At 40.2% G+C, this 16802-nt stretch overlaps 1 protein-coding gene across 11 annotated transcripts in view; it reads left to right on the top strand.

Annotated features, from left to right (window-relative positions):
- RBFOX1 (RNA binding fox-1 homolog 1) overlaps window positions 1–15786 on the top strand; it is a 1591566-nt gene extending 1575780 nt beyond the window's left edge. For 8 of the 11 annotated variants that reach the window (XM_039349788.1, XM_039349787.1, XM_039349798.1 and 5 more), the window contains 2 exons: window positions 749–824; window positions 6952–9178. In XM_039349788.1, the coding sequence (XP_039205722.1) occupies window positions 749–824; window positions 6952–7105 (230 nt within the window). In that variant the 3' untranslated portion in view covers window positions 7106–9178. Of the gene's footprint in view, window positions 1–748; window positions 825–6951; window positions 9179–12004 lie in introns of those variants that run through there. The other 3 variants (XM_039349789.1, XM_039349790.1, XM_039349793.1) reach the window with 3 other exon arrangements.
- Window positions 15787–16802: the final 1016 nt, after the last annotated feature.

Below are 16802 nucleotides of genomic sequence, written 5' to 3'. Positions count from 1 at the left end.
CAACTCACCACAGCCAACTTGTCACAATTGTTGAGACAATTCAACAATTCAATTTAATTATTTAAAATAATTAAAAAAATGTTTTATTTTTTGTCATTCACATTTCATTTTGTCCCTCCTTTGGCATCCTTTCTTTAATGATTCTGTTCCACCATTTCATCGATATTAGTATAACTTTTGTCCCACAGGGAGTTGGCCATGATAAATTATCTTGTGGCAAGTTGACCGTGGTGAGTTGGCCATGGTGAGGTGGTCATGGTCAGTTGGCCGCAGTGACTTGACTGCGGTGAGTTGTCCTAGACCTATACCAGGCACCTTGAAATTTCCTGAGGGGGCATTCTTGAACTATTCCTGTGGAAGAGACCACTGCGATTCCTACTGCGTTGAAGGAAGAACGAACAGGAGCTGTTGGCCATACGTTCTCTCCTATTGAAACGTTGAACGTCTTTGTTCTGCAGCCTTGCGTGTTGGCTGCTTCATGTTAATCTCCTCCGGCTAATCATCCAGCCCTCATTAGGGTCCTTTGTCACCCAATCTCCAGAGGAGATTGCTTCCATAACATGCTGAGTCAGCTCATTTCCAATGTAATTGAGTAGAATGGAATGTTTGATTGCATTCATTTTGTAATTTCTTTCTGGCTCTAACCTCTGGGGTTGATGCTGTTTCTTTTCCTTTTTTTTTTCTTTGTACTTATGTATATATGTGTGTGTGTGTCTATAATTAATCCAGAGCTCTGCTTCTTTTGTAGTTACGGACGACTTTATGCTGCAGACCCCTACCACCACACACTTGCTCCAGCAGCCACCTACGGCGTTGGTGCCATGGTAAGTGTTTGCCTCCTTCTCCCCCTATCTCCTTTTAACCCAGCTTCAAGTGCTTTTTCCTCCCTTCCTCTCCTCCATCCTTAACATGGTTGACATCTCCTCACTTTTCCTTAATTGAATTTGTCTCTTCTGCTAACGGCAGCTAAAATGCCACATTAATCCTTCCCAGTAAACTTGATAAATGTCTTAATTTCTTGGCAATGTAGTGCATGTAAGTTATTATATTTTTAATTTTGCAAGTATCACCTAGCCGAGCACTTACCTTAATGGAATAATTAGTCATTTTGATAATTAAATCCATCACAAGGGGAAGGCATTCGTGGAGATGTCCCTTCTCCTCAAACCCACCCACCCCCGTCGCCCCTTCGCCAATTGAATTTATACAGCCCTGAGGTCCAAGTCACACCGGTGCTTCGTACAAAGAGCTGAAAAAGAGATTTCCAAGCTGGTGCAGGCAGTTAGCCCACACTTTTGCTATTTCCTCTCCACTGTAGTTAATAATCCAAAATGAGGCATATAGCAAGAGAGGAAGGCTACGTTTAGCCCCCCCCTTGACTTTCAGGGAAATGGAATATCCTGGTTCAGAAGAATCTCTAGTTGTACAAAGCTAAAATGTAACCCATCAAAAACCCACAGGGAAACTGCATTGGGCACTGTGGACCTTTTTGCATTCTTAGCAAACATCTCTCCTGGAGTCAAAAGTGGAGCCACTTTTTACCATGAAATTAAAATAACGTGTAAAAACGAGCAAATATTAGTAACAGAAATGGGCCAAAATGGAGACAAGCTTGCTTGACCTTAACCAAATCCCTCTGACTCAAAAAAAAAAAGAAAAAAGAAAAAAGAAAAGAAAAGACTCAAGCCACAATCATTTTTGTACACTGGGGGCCCAGTTTTATCATGTATGTTTGTGTGGGAGAGTGTGTGTGTATTCAAAGTCGAAAATATATACGTATATATCATATAATTTTCCAGGACCTTATGTAGAAGCCTTATGTCAGAAGCATTGCATTCCTGTCTTAAAATTTATTTCTGTTTATATAGTCATAGTAGTAGCAACAATGCTTTATAGATTAGCCAAAAGGCCAAATCAAAATACAAGAGGGTGAAGAAAATAATCCAGAACAGTATAAAAACAACACCTTAGCCCCTATAGGTAGCAATAGCAATAGACTTATCTTAATGATTGTACCCCTTTTTTATAATCACATAGTTGTGCCCCCCCAACCACAATCACATTGATTATAACAATATCATAACAATACTCTAACAATATTACAACAATATTTAACTATGGTTAAAGGCCTGGAAACTAAAACATATGAAGAATGGTTGCAGGATTCGGGTATGGCTAGTTTAGAGAAAAGAAGGATTAAGGGTGGCCTGATATCAGTATTTCAGTATTTGAGGGGCTGCCACGAAGAAGAGGGGGTCAACTTAGTTTCCAAAGCACTAGAGGGCAGGACAAGAAGCAATGGTTGGAAACTAGTCAAGGAGAGAAGCAACCTGGAATTAAGGAGAAACTTCCTAACAGGGAGGACAATTAACCAGTGGAACGGTTTGCCACCAGAAATCGTGGGCACTCCATCACTGGAGATTATTAAGAAGAGGCTAGACAGTCACTTGTCTGAGATGGTATAAGTTCTCCTGCTAGAGCAGGGGGGGTGGACTAGAAGACCTCCAAGGTCCCTTCCAGCTCTATTCTATTCTAATCACTTCTCTTGATTCTTCCAATTTTACTCCCAGCACAACAATCTGGTGGAATTGGTTATAGCTGGTTGTGAATCATCCAAGGACAGACCAGGCTGAGTTTAAGAGAATAACAGAATTACAGAGTTGGAAGGGACCTTGGAGGTCTTCTAGCCCACCCCAAGCAGGAAACCCTATACCATGTCAGACAAATGCTTGTCCAGTCTCTTCTCAAAAGTCTCCAGTGATGAAGCACCCAAAACTTCTGAAGGCAATATGTTCCAATGGTTAATTGTTCTCGCTGTCAGGAAATTTCTCCTTAGTTCTAGTTTTGTTCTTTCCTTGATTAGTTTGCATCCCTTGTTTCTTGTTTTGCCTTCAGGTGCTTTGGAGAATAGCTTGACCCTCTCTTCTTTGTTGCAGCCCCTCAGATATTGGAATACTGCTATCATGTCATCCCTAGCAATTTATTTCACTAGATTAAACATACCCAATTCCTGCAACCATTCTTCATATGTTTTAGCCTCCAGCCCCCTAAATAGTCATCTTTTTTACTCTAGTCTGCACTCTTTCCAGAATCTCAAAATCTTTTTTACACCATGATGTCCAAAACCAGATGTAATATCTTTTTATAGTAAAGTTATCTTTCTGTAGTAGTTGGGAAATTACTTGTCTGAAAATCTGACTATCTTGATTTGGGCTCTTGATGGTTTATTTCAATAGACATATTGCAGTTGAGCGGAGTCTGGACTCCTTTAAAATGGGTTATTCTTCTTTTATTTTTCTCTTTTCATTTTGAGTATACCTTTGGGCAAAACTGTGCATCAAACCTACCATACTGGTCGTCATGCTACTATGTTATAAATACTGATGGATTAAAAGCTAGTAAAATCTTGCCCTGGGTTATAACCTTTATAGTTAAAAAAATACACAAAGCATGCTCTGTGACAGAGTGTTGAATAACATGGAGAACTTCTTTGAAACTCTGAAAGTTTATGAAATTATCCTGAAACGGTCTATCCCCCATAATCGGTGCCTCTCTTGTTATTGAGGAAGCAGAACATACAGTGTATTATTGATTCCATAGCTAGACTGATCAGTATGCCCAGGTCTCTGGGTAGTGTAAGCTTATTAAAATGGATTATTTTTTAAAAAATACAGGAGTATTAAAAAAGCCAAAGCTCCAGAAGTAAAAGAAGCATCAGCAGTAAAATAGCCAGTGTTTATCAAGGTGAATCAGTTTAAAATATCTGGACTTCAACTCCCAGAATTCCTGGAGATGAAATCCACGTAATCTTAAAGTTGCCAACTTTGAGAAACATTGCAATCAGTCACGATACCATTGCAGCAAATGGCACGTTAGCTGTGCTAGGCTTCCTAGAACTCAGTGGTGGTATTAGCCAGTTTGCACCACTTCGACAGAACCGATAGCTAATTTTTTGTTGCCCAGACCCAGAATGGACTTACGGAAGCGTCATCCACACAGAGAAACAGTTGTTCACCTATTGGAATCCCACCACTGGTAGGACAATGAAAACTTGCTCTGTCCAATTCTCTGGACAGCTGTTGAGCACAAGAGAATCCTTCTGCATTTTAGCCCAGGGCATCCAATAATCCTGTTAATTGGGGGTTGATTTGATTTGGGGTTGCAGAGTTTTTAGCCTTCTCTAAAAACCAGAGAATTAGGCAATTGGGGAATGGGACCAATCTTGGCAGCTTGGTATTCAGATATTCAGGAAATAGAATAATTACGGTAAGCGTGCAGCAACGCCTTTGGGGTGAAAGGAGATGATGCAGAAATGATCTGATCGGATGACATGATATTTTGCAGGAGCATAGAGCATTTTGCATGGGGTTTGGGTGGGAGCTAGGAGACCTCTGGGACCAGCTGGTTAAAGGGAGGGCTACTGCCTAGTTCCGTGGTGGTGAACCTATGGCACGGGGCCCAGAGGCGGCACTCAGAGCCCTCTCTGCGGGCACGCGTGCCGTCGCCCCAGTCCTAGGCTTTCAGCTGGGTTTTATAAAACCTTTACGCTTTAGGCCTCCACTGCCGTATACAAAAAAAAGGTTCAATCATCAATTTCAACTTCTCCCGGGGATGGGGGGGGAGAAGATCTCGCAAAGTTGGAATTGATTGAATTTTTTAACCCCACCCAGTCTGCCATTACCACCGCAGCCACGCCCACCTAGCACCCGATGATACATAAGTGGGTTTTGGGTTGCAGTTTGGGCAGTCGGTCTCTAAAAGGTTCGCCATCACTGGCCTAGTTATTTAACGATTATTTAACAGAGGAGCACGGTGGCTCATGTGGTTAGGATGAAGATTAGCAAGCCCGCCTTCGAGGCACAAGTGCTGTTGCAAGGCAGGGTGAGCTCTCGTCCTTTGCTCCAGCTCCTGCCAGGGTTTATGAAAGGAGCCCCCAAACTTGGCATCCCCCTGACAATGATGATGTCATTGGCTTATCCTTTCAACCCAAAAGCACCTCAGTCCTTTCAACCCGAATGCAGTTTAACAGTGATATCCCTGTGATGATCACACTTTTAGGGTAGAACCAGGCTTAAGTTATTTTAACTGTTCCATAAAGCTGTGGCTTTCTTCATCCCATATGTCCACACAAAGTGGAGGGACTTGAAGGTCTAAGGCAGGGGTAGGCAACCTGGGCTCTTTTATGACTTGTGGACTTCAACTCCCAGAATTCCTGAGCTAGCATGGCTAAGCTTGGAAACCTCTCCCTTTCCCCTCAGCATTGCTGGTTCGGGAATTCTGGGAGTCAAAGTCCGTGAGTCATGAAGGGGGCCATAGCTCCCCCATGCTGGCTCAGGAATTCTGGGAGTTGAAGTCCACGAGTCATAAAAGAGCCAGGGGGTAGGCAATCTTGGCTCTTTTATGACTCGTGACTTCAATTCCCAGAATTCCTGAGCCAGCATGGGGGAACTATGGCCCCTTCATGATTCGTGAACTTCAACTCCAGAATTCCTAAGCCAGCATGGCTCAGCTTGGAAACCTCTCCCTTTCCCCTCAGCATGGCTGGCTCAGGAATTCTGGGAGTAGAAGTCCATGAGTCATAAAAGAGCCAAGGTTGCCTACCCCTGGTCTAAGGAGAAGCCTTCAGATCATTCTGCATGTGAAACGGGAATACCATTTAAGCAGTTAAATTGGTCACCTTACTGGGTGACCCTCGTCACTTTTAAAGTGATTTGGAAGGACAAAAATGGGGAAAGCATCTTTTTTGGCAGGCTTGAAATGAAATAAATAAATCGCAAAGAGATGGAAAGCAGTTTACCCAAGTGTTATTTTTTTTTTTCCTCTTGAATTTGGAAATGCACGTCTTTGTGAGAAATTAAACCTCCAGAGATCACCATCTCCATTATCTTTTCTCAGGAGCAGCCCGCTTTTTGGCAAAAGAAACATGCTCAACATGTTCTGAATTGTTGAGAAACAGATCTTTTGATGGCTATCCCCCCAAATTAGTTGAGATAACAAATGTGCTTCATGGCAGCCAGCCGAGAAGTCAAAACATAGGTGTTGTAGTTGTTAAGCAATCAAAAAAAAAAAAAAAGGACCTCTTTCCTTTTCAATTTATTGAGGTTTTTTTTAAAAAAAATTAAATTTAGTAAAACGTATTTTTTTTAAAAAAAATTAGTGTATCTGTGTGTGTGTGTGTGTGTGTGTGTTCACAACTGTTAACTTAAATTTTCCTCAGTTTTTCATTTTACCCACTGAGTTTGGGTAAATTATTTGGTCTCATTTCTCAATCAATTTGTGGTCTTCTCTCTTTGGAAGAAATTATTATTTTTTAAATAAATGCATTTCTGGAGACTGGTTTTCAAGATAACATTACTCTTGAAAAGATCTCACCCTTTTATAAGACATAGTGAATAGCTTAGCCCGGCAGAACAGAATAACAGAATTGGAAGGGACATTGGAGATCATCTAGTCCAACCCGCTGCTCAGACAGGAAACTTTATACCATTTCAGACAAATGGTTGTCCAATCGCTTCTTAAAACTAATTCTTCACGGTTTACATTTCTGCATCTAACTACTGAGCTGTCGTCCACGTAGACTTCATGCATCCCTATTCTTCTACAGCTTTAGATAGCATCATGGTAGCAAAGTCTTGTAAAATTATTGCATAAAGCAGTGTTTCTCAACCTTGACCATTTTAAGGCATGTGGACTTCAACTCCCAGAATTCCACAGCCAGCAATGCTGGCTGTGGAATTCTGGGAGTTGAAGTCCACATGCCTTAAAATGGTCAAGGTTGAGAAACACTGGCATAAAGGAAGTTTCTAAATCTGCCTTTCTCCACTGCCCCTTCCAAGAAAGTTTTTGCAGCACTAAGGCCATATTCCCAAAATTCAGCAAGCGACCACTAAATTCAGAGGAGAAGCAGAGCTCTGTGAATAACCTATCCCACCATTTTTATTTTTGTTAAAGGAACATCTCTATGCAGGAGAAGGAGCACCACGTGCCATCTGAAATGCTAGCACCTTCAAGCTCCAGATGCTTTCCTCCAAATGATCAAAGCAGCATTGGTCCCAAGGTCCACCCCTGTGTGGCCAGCGCCAGGACACTGCTTTCATCATTTTGACTGGCAGAGGCCAGTGATGGGAGGCCTCTCTTTGGTTCACAGGGAAGCTTTTGAACCCAAAGCTCTGTGCGCAAAGTGACTTCCCATTGCCAACGGAGAAAGGGATACCTCTAAATCTACTGTTGCAGCTCCATGGCAGGAATCTGAGCCCCCAGGTGTCCCTAAGCAACTTGGGCAATACGTAGACCCAGAAGGTTCTCCAGAGGCAAAGGTGTTAATTCCTAGGACTATGCACAGTTCACAAATGATTCCGAAGCCGTTCACACCTCTCTCATGCACTGTTCCTCACTGCTCTTCATTAAAGCAGCTCCTCCCCTTTATTTGAGCCTAAAGAGGGAGTAGCTGTCCTGTAGGAATAAGACATCTGTTCATCTGTCTGTCTGTTACTCCATCTAGCCATCCATCCATCCATCTATCCAGCCATCCATCCTGCAACAATATATTCTCTGCACCAATTAGGCTGTACATATGTATGTATAGATAGTATGTGCACGCGTGCACACACACACACAAACACATAGTGTAGTATACATACATAAACATGCCCATGCATATACACAAGCATGTGCAGTACATACATGAATGTAAAACCAAGAGACCCTGAGACAGTCTGCCTTGCAGTATAACATCAAACTGCCTTGCAAGTAAACTTCAAGAGTAATTTTGCCACTGACCAAGAGGTACTCATTGGCAGAGCTGCAGGCAAATCCTAGATCTGTCCTGCAAGCTGGCTCTTGCATCTACAGTTGCACTCATACACGGTCGGCACAAGATCATCTAACTAATGTACAATGGGTGAGGCTGGTGAAATCAACAAGCTATAGCCAAGTTGGGCAGGTAGAAAGTCAGCAACTCATGCCAGGAAGAGAAATCCAGTTGACTTCTGAGTCCAAGTATGGTTCAGCTTGTCTACACCCTCTACAAACAGTGTAAGAATTTCTCACAAATGAAGGCGAATAGACGTGTCCCAGGATAATGTCGCAGGATCCAATCTGGGTTGGTCTCCCAGACCAGAAGTTTAGTCTACTACTCTGCTATTAAGATTGTTGGCTGAGCAGGCACAAAAACAGCCAGGGAAGTGATTGAAACCTGGGAAACGGGCCCCTCATCACTCAACGTGCTGATTTGCCACCAGCTTATCAAATACTTAGCAGGCGAGGGCTGGGCAGCACAAGAAAATAACAGTCAACAACTTAATAACCAGCCATCAACACCCCAATCAATATCTAAAAAGCCCACAAATCAGGCACCATATAAATAGCACACACAGAACAGTCCAAAGCACACACCCCAGTTAGGAGAAGTTCCCTAAGGATGGACTCCAGCACAAATCCAAAAGCTCGGAAGACTAAATCTCTGGTCCCAGTGACCCACCCAGATCCTGTAAGAATTTCTCCCTAGGCTTTGCCGTGGTCCTGAGTCAGCAGCATAGAAATACCACCAAAAAACCAAACAAACAAATTGTTTATAAATTCATTTGTAGATTTGAGTGCTCTGTAGAGCTGGAGCACTACATTTTTTTTTCTGGGACAGATGCTCCAATCGCACATTTGAGTTGGATGCTGCGGGAGGCACAGTCAGGCCACGGTAAAAATAAAACATTATTTACAGTTTGGGGGCCTTTAATGAAAGCAAAAACTTGAAAAAAAAACAATCTCTTAATCACATTCGGTACTGCAATTCGATATCACTTTTGGGGGGATCTTTGAGGGCCCCACCATGTGTTTGAGTGGGAGTGAGTCCTTATGAATGTGCATTTATTTCACGGAGGCAGAACGGTTAGTTCAAAGTTTGAGTTAGGACTCTTCGCTCAAAGCCACGTTCAACCATGGGAGCCCAATGATGGAATGACCCTAGACAGTCACATCGTCTCAGCCCAACTGACTTCAGAAGGTTGTCCTTGAGGAGATAAAATGAAGGGTGATCCCCTCTTAACCAGCTTGAGTTCTGGAAGAAAGGCAGGCTCTAAAGCAGTGGTTCTCAACCTGTGGGTCGGGACCCCATTTGGGGTCGAATGACCATTTCACGAGGGTCGCCAAACAAGGCTGTCCGCCATTTTTTCCCCTTTTCTTTGGCCACGCCCCTGGCACCTGGTGATATATAAGTGGTTGGGAGTCACCACAACATGGGGAACTGTATTATGGGGTCGCAGCATTAGAAAGGTTGAGAACCACTGCTCTAAAGAAACGAATAAAATACATCAAATACTTAGACAGAACTTCTACTCCATAATTATTCATGTTGCTGAATTTATCCTTTTCAAGATTTGCAGAATATACTGAATGACTAATGAAATATGTCATCATGTGCTAAGACAGCTGAGCCTAAAAGGAGGGAGAAGCCTAACCATGTTTTTTTTTTAAAAGCTAAGCAATAGCACTTAGCACTTAGACTTATATACCGCTTCAAAGAGCCTTACAGCCCTCTCTAAGCGATCTACAGAGTCACCCTGTTGCTCCCAACAATCTAGGTCCTCATTTTATCAACCTTGGAAAGATGGAAGGTTGAGTCAACTTTGAGCCGGTGAGAATCGAACTGCTGGCAGTCAGCAGAATTAGCCTGCAATATTGCATTCTAACCATTGCACTCCCAGTTATGCAATATTGTGCAAACACTGTTTGATAGTCCCCCGCAGTAGAATCTGGGGACTATCTTTGGGCTAGACCAACTGCATCCAGCCCATGAGCCGTGAGAGGCCTGTGGCCTTAAACAACTAGTTCCACAAGATCATAAACATTTAACATTATTATTTGATTTGTGTACATTAACTATATTATATATATTTATATGCAGCTCAAGACCATTCCTCTTCACTCAATGCGACTGAAGCGAGCCAAAATACGGGACATCCATAATTTAGAGCTTCACTTGAGATCAATAAGAGATAAGGAAAAATGAACTTGTGTAAACCACTGTGAGCTTCTTCAGGGCCCACAAGATGTAAATTTAATAAATAAATGTGGGAAAGGCATCCACAAGATGCACCTATCAAATTTCTGAAGGTGAAGGAAAGTGGCAAGTTTAATATCAACCCCCCCCCCCCGCAAAAAGCTATTTTAGGCAGGCAGGTTGTGACACCAAAGTTTATGGTGATGTCCGGAAAACTGTGTTTTGTGTTGTTGATTGTAATGGAGGACAGCACATGTACAGAAAGCAGCTTTTTGTGCCCAATGGCTCAAGTAATCTCACACTTTTTTTTTTCCTGCGGCCCATTTAGTCATCCTCACAGATTTTGTTCAGTCTGCATTTCTAAGAGAAATGAGCTGATCTGCATCATCTGAAAATATTACAACAATAGCCAGGTTGTGATTCTGCCAACTGGACACTTATTTTTGGATTTTGCACAGCACTTTTCAGCCAAAAAAAAAAAAAAGGCTCAACACTACATGTAAAATGTTAATATGGATAAAAGGCATTTAACGGGGCCACTAGAGAAAGAAAATGAATTTATCAACATGCTTTTTGCAAGAAGTGAAACATGATAGTACACGAAGGGCAGAATACATAAATAAGAATGAGGAAATAGTTATAGGTCCTCTTGTTAATGCTATCGGTGTTGGATTATTAAACCAAAACATGATCAACAGATTTATGAGGATATTGACCTCTTTATTCAAAAAAAGTTGCTAATAGAACAGTCCAGGTGGAACACACACCCCATACACCCACACACATGTGAATGCATTTTCCCTTTGTGGGTTTTACAAATGCCTGTAAAATAGGCAAGAAAGATGGGATCTTGATTATCTAATTCATGAGGACAAAAGTTCACCAGCTAAATCACCTTGGTGATGTTAAGCTCTGGGGACTCAACTCTCAGAATTCTATAGCTGGCTACGGAATTCTGGGATTTGAAGTCCACAGATCTTCAAGTTGCCAGCCATGATCCTACGTGCCATCCCTTTGCTGAGATTTCACTGCTCTGTCCTAAATCTTCCTATCTCCAAGAGGTGGTCCCACCGTCGTTGTGTAGTTGCTATTGGTATCCTTGCTATTAATGAAGAATGAACTCTGCAGATTTCTACATTAAAAAGGATCAAGGCTGGAGTTTGGACAATCTGAGACACAAAATGAACTGAATCCATTGGCGAATCAATGTTAGTCCGTTAGTTAATCAGGACTTAGGTCACGAACCCTTGTATGGGCCAATGATGATTTATCAGGTGACACAGTTTTGATACAGGTAGTCCTTGATTTACGTCCACGACTGAGCCCCAACTTTCTGTTTCTAAGCAAAGCAATTGTAGAGTTTTAACCCATTTTACGGCCTTTCTCACCAATGTTACTAAATGAATCGCTGCAGTTGTTAAGTGAGTAACACGGATATGAAGGGATTCTGGCTTCCCCATTGACTTGGCAAAAGGTGATCACATGACCTTGGGTCCCAGCAATGGTCATAAATACAAGTCATTTGCCAAGCGTATGAATGTTGAGAAGTCAGTTTTCTCCCATTGCACGACCTTTCTTGCCACACTCATTATGGGAATCCAGCTTCCCCACTGACTTGGCTTGTCTGAAGGTGGCAAAAGAGGATCATGCCACCTTCCCCCCTCCCCCCCGGGGACGCTGCAACCGTCATAAATACATGCCAGTTGCCAAGCATCTGAATGTTGGTCAGCTGACCTCGGGGAACACTCCTGCAGCTGTAAGTGTGAAGAAGGGGTTGCTTTTTTCAGCGCCGCTGTAACTTCAAAACGGTCACTAAGGGAATAGTCAAGGATTACCTGTAGTGTGTTCATGAAATTGGTGCAATGGCCGAGAGATGGTGCCAAACCCACCCCCACCCCAAGAAGGTAGCAAAAAAATAAAATAAATAAAAAATAAATAAAAATGCAGATCTGGTTATGGCAAAAAAAAAGTGGAAGTCAAACACCCACCCCTCAAATTGCTTTGTTTCAGAATGCTTTTGCACCCCTGAGTGATGTCAAGAACAGAAGCCATGCTGACGATGTCGGTCTCGTTCTTTCTTCATTGCAGGCTAGTATATACCGAGGGGGATACAGCCGTTTTGCTCCATACTAAATGACAAAAAAAAAAAAAAAAAAAAAACACAAACCCTCCCCAAATGGGGATCAAATGGAAGCTTTCAAAGGCCTGGGAATGGCAATACATGCAGCAATGCATCATTTTAGCAACTCTAAAAAAAAAAAAATACAAACAAACAAATAAGTAAAATAAACCACTACATTAAAAAAAAAAGAGGAGAAAAAAAATATCTACATTTTTTTATCTTATACCTCAGATATTTTGTTCTGTGTATTTTAATATTGTGGGTCTTTTAATTTCTGAAGGTTACCTAGTTTGCTGGCTGTAGAAGGTATTTATTATTATTATTATGAATTAATTAATTATTATAATTATAATTATTATTATTTTCATTGTGGTTGAACTAGAAAGCTGCTAGAAACAAATTTGTCCAGGGGGGCCACCATCAAAAGTTCTATATCATGTAAATGAATTATATATGCTGAATATTACGCTGTTGGGATTCCTCACTTGTTTTGTAAGAGTGTATGTGATATCATGATTTATTTTTTTTTCTGCATAAGACATTGATTTTTATTTTTAAAAGGGGTGTGTGGGGGGAGAGAAAGAGAGAGAGAGAGAGAAAGAGAGAGAGAGAAAGAGAGAGAGAGAGAGACCAAGAAGGTGGAAATGGGGTTCCACTTAATTAACTATAAAATAGGGGATCCCCCCAAAGGCACCTTATAATTCTATATCAGCTGTCTTAAATTATTCACTGTTTCTTCAAAGCCAAAGGTTATGTTGTTAATTCTGAGTTGGGGTGGGGGAGGGAGGGGGAAAAAGTTACAAGAAGGGTGCTTGAACTGACATCTGTACATAATATCTTATTAAAAGCTGTGGAAGGGCAAGCTTTTAATGCATTCCATCAGGCAGCATTTAGCTCCAATCGTAACTAGCTGTTTAGGCAAAAAAAAAAAAAGAACAAAAGCAAAAACACACACACAAAAAAAAAAAAAACAAAAATAAAAAAACCTAATGTATATGTAAAAAGAAAACAAAACATAAAATTAAGTAAATAAGGAGAGTTACCTGCTCGTTAGACCATAAACAAGCATTCTTTTTTATATTTCTTCCAGTATAATAAATTATTGATATCATTGCAGAACTTTTATATATTACGGGAGAATTAAAAATAAAAATAATAAAAAGAGGTGATAAAGCACTGTTTCTATTTTTTTTTCTTTTTTTCCAAAAAAAAAACAAAAAAAGAAAGTAATAAAAAAGTTAAAATTCTTTATACCGGTTTTAAAAAAAAAAAGAAGTGTATAAAATTTACATCTGTGAAGTAGAATTATTCAGTTTGAGAAATTTACACATTGACAATGTTTTAGATTTTAAACCCAGTAGATTATTCTTTGTTAGAGAGAGATAAAACACACACACATACACACACGCTCACCCATTCTCATTTTTTCATGCTACTTCTAGTCCGGATTTATAGACGCATTTACAAATCCTGCAATCAATGAGCATTGATAACCATGCCCTTCTCATCCATTTGGTATTTTTTGAACAACGTTGTATCATGTAAACAAACTGCAATTCTTCAAAGGGCTCCCACTTCTGATTTCAAACCCAAGGCCTCTTTGATTGTTCACTAAAGTCCATGAAGAATATATTAGGTCCTCCTAACAGATGCCCATCCGGTGCGTTTTTTCCAATTTGCAACAAAGACATAATGCCAAAACCGCAGACTCCGACACCAGTGATCCAAAATTGCAGTTTGTCTGTGCATATGTTGTTACCTATTATTCTAAGTTGGAGTGTTTATCAGGGTTTCTTTCAGTTGTTTTTTTTTTTGTTTTGTTTTGTTTTGTGTGTGTCTGTGTGTGTGTGTGAGAGAGATTTTAAAGACATTAAAAGCAGAACAACTGTACCGCTTACAGTTTTGTTGAAGATATTTATATATTCACGTGTGCTGTGCAGGATGGAAAAAAAAAGGGCCTTCAGTTAACAATTATGAATTCACCCACTGCTTGTGAACTTGCCAACTTGCTATAAGCAATTCTGCTGTTTTAAGAAGTGTTTGTGATCAGGCTTTTTTCCTCTTTGTCATCGTTAACATGCATGCAATATGAACTGTTGAACGATAACCATCAATAAAGTTTCACCAGATTTGAAAACCAGATTTCTGGAGCATTTTTATCAGTTTTGACTCAGTTCAGGGTTGAGTGCAGCAAAGGAGAGCTAGGGGAAAAAAAAAAAAGTGGGAGGACCCATACAAAATCCCCATTGAATGATACTAAGAATCATTTTTTTTTTTTGTATTTTAAAGACATTAAAAGCAGAACAACTGTGCCCCTATGGTTTTGTTGAAGATAGTTATATACTATCTTCAACAAAGATAGGACGAGGCTTTTAAGTGGCCGTGTTTTATTCCTGAGATTATAGAGCATTATTTTTGGAAATTCAGGTACCAATTGGAAATTCAAGTGTTCTTCCCCATGTCTACAGTCTTGGCAGACTTCCCCCAGTCTCAATAAATCAAAATCTGTTCATATCAAATGCTCAGTTATGGGGAATTATCCAACTATCCAAATCCATACGCATAGATGACATCCTTCCAGACCTCTTCTTTACTGTTTGCAAGAGGCTTCCGTGAATTAATCCATGGAATTATTGGAGGGATATGTTGAGGGAATGTCCCTCAATTATCCTTCTGGTGCAATTTCTCCAACCCCGAGTGCAAAACTTTAATGCATATCAAGAAGGACTACCATGTCATTTCTCAGTTTCTCTTGAGTTCCTAGAGAGAAATGTAGGGTGTTTTTTTTTTTTTTTTCCTAAGCTCTCTTTTTATCTGCATTGCAGTAGCGAAGGAAGTGTGAATGTTTAGGATCGAAGTGGCCATTTGTTATGTGAACTTTTAAACACCGTGGGAAAATCTAGCACAGGATATTACAGTTTCTGAGTTCAGAAACCGAGGATGCATACAGACGTACCTTTCCACTGGACTCTGCTTCCATGTCTCCTACGAAGCAAGCCAGCTTTTTTTCCAATTTTGCAACAATGCTTTTAGCCCGATAGATTTAGCTACTCTCTGAATATTGAATAACCGTCTCTTCCTCCTCTTTTTCAATGCAGCAACTTTGTCCATTTGTTCTTTATTTTATTTTAAAAAAGAGAAATCTCTATATTAATACTTACAGGGTAGAAGGGTTTGTGATTTCACATCTCCCAGCCAATAGTGCTGTGCACAATTGCTTCTGCTACAAACTTGTAGAACTGCTTTCTTTAATTTAAAAGAGAGAAAGAGAGAGAGAGATATTCCCAGATTCCCAGACTTGGGAATGTGTGTTATTCTAATCCTGGGCAATGCAGTAGGGATAATTCCATTGTGATTCAATTGCTTGAAAAAAAAATGCACGTCTGTATGCACTCGGAAACACTTTTTAAAAAAAAGAAAGAAAGAAAACAAAAACAAAAACTTACTGTGAAATAAATATTTATTTTCTTACAGAAATTCTGTTTTCACACATAAATCTCCTGATGTTTTAAGTGATAAGTCAATGTGTCATTTTGGTTTGAATAAAGTGGCTGTTTCATTTGGTGCAACCCTTAGTTTTAAAAAGAAAAGAAAATCTGATGTTTATTCTTGCACACAAATGAGGTTGCCACACACTGTTGGAAAATATTTTTGTGGAAAAAAAAAAAAACTAACTTAGAACACTCCAATCATTCATTTTATTCAAATGTATGTCTGATATAAGGGAATGTTTTTTTTCTGGTTATATAAATTATTACTGATTATATGAATACTGATTTTAAACAAAAATAACTGATTAATACCATATGTAGAATATTGTGACTTCAAAACAACTACAGATCTTTAAACCCGACAAGTTGTGTATATCTGTCTTTAGAAATTAGTGTTTATATCACTACAGTGATTTGTGAATAAAGGAAAAACAAACGGTTTGTAATATTAAAAATAAAAGCTTAGTCTGAAATGGTGTAAATAAAATGTGAATCCAAAGTTGTGTTCTTTTTAATCTTTTTTTTAAAAAAAAAATATTTACTTCGCAGGCTACAGGCCCTTATGTTTATGTTCACTATCTTTTCACAAAGAATTGGAAGGAAGAAATAGCATAAATGGCTGGAGATCGCTTGCCGCCATTACCCTCACGAAGAGTAGGTAGGATCTCAGTCTTAATACAGGTAGTCCGCAACTTACACCAGTTCATTTAGTGATCATTCAAAGCTACAACGGCACTGAAAAAAGGTGACTTATGACCTTTTTTTCACACTTATAACTGTTGCAGGATCCCCACGGGCACGTGATCTCAATTCAGACGCTTGGCAACTGAGTCGTATTTATGGCAGTTGCAGTGTCCTGGGATCATGTGTTCCCCTTTTGTGACTTTCTAGCAAGCAAAATCAGTGGGGAAGCCTGGCTCACTTCACAACTGTGTTACTGACTTAACAATGGCAATGATTCACTTAACAACTGTGAAAAGAAAGGTCGTAACACGGGGAAAAACTCACTTAACAAACATCTCACTTAGCAACAGAGAATTTGGGCTCAATTATGGGTGTTGGTCGAGGACTACCTGTATGGATAGTGAGGAGGCAAAAGGGAAGTTGTGTAGTGTGTGTAAAGCTTGGGAGAATAGAAAGAAATTGCCTCAGTTTCTATTACAAGGAGAATTACATGGATTTCTTTCCCGTTCCT

Source organism: Crotalus tigris, unplaced genomic scaffold, assembly GCF_016545835.1.
Source record: "Crotalus tigris isolate CLP2741 ecotype Arizona unplaced genomic scaffold, ASM1654583v1 scf7180000018301.7375997, whole genome shotgun sequence".
Classification (NCBI taxonomy): domain Eukaryota; kingdom Metazoa; phylum Chordata; class Lepidosauria; order Squamata; family Viperidae; genus Crotalus; species Crotalus tigris.
The sequence above is the reverse complement of the archived record's forward strand: the minus strand, read 5'-3'. Positions and strand labels throughout refer to the sequence as shown.